Source organism: Nanorana parkeri, unplaced genomic scaffold (assembly GCF_000935625.1).
Source record: "Nanorana parkeri isolate BGI_ZX_2015 unplaced genomic scaffold, ASM93562v1 scaffold1542, whole genome shotgun sequence".
NCBI classification, from domain to species: Eukaryota; Metazoa; Chordata; class Amphibia; order Anura; family Dicroglossidae; genus Nanorana; species Nanorana parkeri.
In genome coordinates, this window is record NW_017307810.1 from 63,070 (window position 1) to 66,285 (window position 3,216).

Here is a 3,216-nt window from a genome sequence, read left to right on the forward strand (position 1 = left end):
CTTGGCAGGGCTGACAACATTGCTTGGAAATTCAGTGTAACAGAGACACCATGTTGTCAGCTCACTACAGGAAGTTAGGAGATTACTAGATTTGTGGCAAAACATGGAGGAGTGTTCATCCATTGCAGAGAATATATGCATTTGTTTTTATTCTGCATAGACATACACTTTAATTAATAGCTGGCCCAATACTTTAGCTGGCTAGTTTGGATCACCAGCTTGTGATGTCAAAAAAAATCTTCCCAGATTTCTACATGTGGATTATCTTTGAAGATCTACAATTCTTACCCAACTATCTACATACACCCCATCCTTTTTTCTCCAGAACACACTTATTGCTGCATGAAGGGGCTCAGTGAAGGTGGCGGTGAAGGTGTGGAGGTGTCTGATCGGCTCACACAGCTCATAAAATGACAGTTTCCCTCCCTCATAATCCAGAGAGATTCTGACCCTGTTACTGGAAATCTTGTGTGGTAGGTAGATCACTTTGCTGTCATGTATGATTGTATAGAGACCTTTTTCCCTTTGCAGACACCAGGACTTGTCATTATCACCAATGCATGACTGGTCTCCTTTCCTCTCTATACTGGGATAACACATCCCTATCTTCCACCATGCTGCCTTACAGCACTCAGCTTCCCAGTAATACCGCCCGGAGGAAAAACTACTGCTGCTCAATACATTATAAAACCGCTGAAATCTGACTGGTATCTCTGGACGATTCTGCTTTTTTTCTGAACAGGATGCAGTTTTCCTGTCATCTGAGATATGGAGCTCATTATGAGCTGTGTTTACATCCAGGAACATGTCTGCAGGTTTTGGTATATGGATCCCTATCTTTACATCTCTCATCATACGAGATAATGTGTGCAATGTTTGTGAGATAAAACCCACATCCAGATGACCTCCATCAGGGAGATGCTTTTCTTGTCTCTCTTGGTCTTTGTCATCTCTCTCCTCAGCATCACCCATGTCTGGTCCCTGTAAGACAGTCATTGGATCAGTCATGTTACACAGCTCCTCAATGTGATGAATCTTCATGGACAGTTCATCCTTCTTTAATTCCAGCTGCTGTAATAGGTCAGAGATGGAGAGTGAAAGCTCATCTTTCTGCCTGGAGATCTCACTCAGGACCCTCTTCTCCAGATCTTCAAGCTGTCTCCTGATTTCTGTGAACAAGGCGCTGACCTCCTTTGCTACTTTATCTGCTCTCCTATGTACTTTGCTCTTGCGTTCCTGCACATTCCGGACTCTTTTCTCGGTCTCCTCTCTCTTGGTGATCAGTTCCTGCAGAACATTCCTCAGTCTTTTCTTTTTCTTCCCAGAAGCCTCATCCAGCATTTCTACTTGATGTCCCTGGTGTTCTCCATCCAACCTACAAGACACACAGATACATACAGAGTCCTTGATGCAGAAATACTTCAGAAGCTCCCTATGGATGGAGCATTTCCTTTTTTCCGGGGAGGTGGTGGGTTCAGTTAAGACATGTTCTGGTGCCTTGCTGTGGACTCTCAGATGTTTATCACACAGAGAAGCTTCACACAACACACAGGATTTAACAGCAGGTACAGACGAGTCCACACAGTAAGTGCAGAAGATTCCAGTCTCCTCCTGAGCTGGCTGAGTAAAGAGGAAACTCTCTGCGATGTTACACAGGGTTATGTTCCTTACCAGTACAGGCCTCTCCACAGACTCTGCTCGGCATTCAGGACAGGAATAAACTCCAGATCCTTCCTGTGTGTCCAACACCTGATCAATGCAATCCTGGCAGAAGTTGTGTCCACATCTCAGTGTTACAGGATCCGTATAAATGTTCAGACAGATAGAACAGTCCAGCAGATCCTTTCTCACATCTGCAGATGCCATTGTTACAGCAGAGCAAAGAAATGAAAGTGAAACTCTGACATACAAAATCCACTAAACTGGACATGTGGTGAGGGTGTGACTAAACTTTGTACTTTGGTATTTAAAGGGACATACCAGAAAGATGAGTTTCTGACCTAGGGATCCATATCTCTCCCATAAACAACCGCCACATAACAAAAAACATTTCCACCGGATTTGCAGTCAATCCCATCATTTCATCAAAGTGCACCTATTTCATTTTGTCCCATCCATTAAAAGGGAACCCAAAGGTTAATATGAGCTTTATGTCCCTATGGAGCTGCTGGATGATGATTGGGCCCTCCTAGCCAGTGGCGTAGATAAGGGGAGGGGGGATAGGGGGGTTCAAACCTCCCCCAGAGTGTCCTGGCAGTGGCTAGCGGGGGGAGGGCAGAGGGGGGCACGTACTCCCGGCCGTTTAACAGCGTAACTGTGTTGCAAAGTCCCGATTCCAGTGCGTTCCCATGTCCTGGGTCCAGTGTGTTCCCTATGTCCTGAGTCCAGTGCGTTCCCTATGTCGCGAGTCCAGTGCGTTCCCTATGTCCCGAGTCCAGTGCGTTCCCTATGTCCCGAGTCCAGTGCGTTCCCTATGTCCCAAGTCCAATGCGTTCCCTATGTCCCGAGTCCAGTGTGTTCACTATGTCCCGAGTCTGTACTGGAGGGCAGGCTCATAAAGAGAACCTATCACTTCCGAATGCAATCACACAGGTGACACTTGAGACCCACCAGGCCACCTGAGACTCCGCACAGCCCACCAGAGACCCCACCAGGCCACCAGAGACCCCCACAGCCTACCTGAGACTCTGCACAACTCACCTGAGACCGCACCAGGCCACCTGAGACCCCCACAGCCCACCTGAGACTCCACACAGCCCACCTGAGACTCCACACAGCCCACCTGAGACCCCACCAGGCCACCTGAGATCCCCCACAGCCTACCTGAGACTCCACACGCCCACCTGGGACTCTGCACAGCTCATCTGAGACTCTGCACAGCCCGCCTGAGACTCTGCACAGCCCACTTGAAACTCTGCACAGCCCACCTGAAACTCTGCACAGCCCACCTGAGACTCCACACAGCCCACCACCCTGGAGAAACACAGAGTATGTAGCTTCATATTATTCTGCGTTGCTATATAATGTATTGCTGGGATTTGTGGTCCTCTATAGCTGGTGGTATTCTGCATTGCTGTATAATGTATTACTATGTGGTGGGCCTCCATGGTGGATCAGTGGCTTTAGACCCGCTTCTGTGCTCCCTTCTTTTGGTGCGGCAACACCCCTCCTGAACCACCATGGAGTGTAGGCTTAAAATCACTCAAGTCTCTCCTC

The 3,216-nt window shown here is 48.1% G+C and overlaps 1 protein-coding gene across 1 annotated transcript; it reads right to left on the minus strand.

Moving 5' to 3' along the window:
• Window positions 1-261: 261 nt before the first annotated feature.
• LOC108798711 (E3 ubiquitin/ISG15 ligase TRIM25-like) lies at window positions 262-1,866 on the minus strand. The gene has a single exon (XM_018570490.1). The coding sequence runs from the start codon at window positions 1,864-1,866 to the stop codon at window positions 262-264; it is 1,605 nt and encodes a 534-aa protein (XP_018425992.1).
• Between the last annotated feature and the right edge of the window lie 1,350 nt (window positions 1,867-3,216).

What these genes read in the sequence shown, in the direction of transcription:
- LOC108798711 (XM_018570490.1), bottom strand. Translation starts at nt 1,866, where the DNA reads ATGGCATCTGCAGATGTGAGAAAGGATCTGCTGGACTGTTCTATCTGT.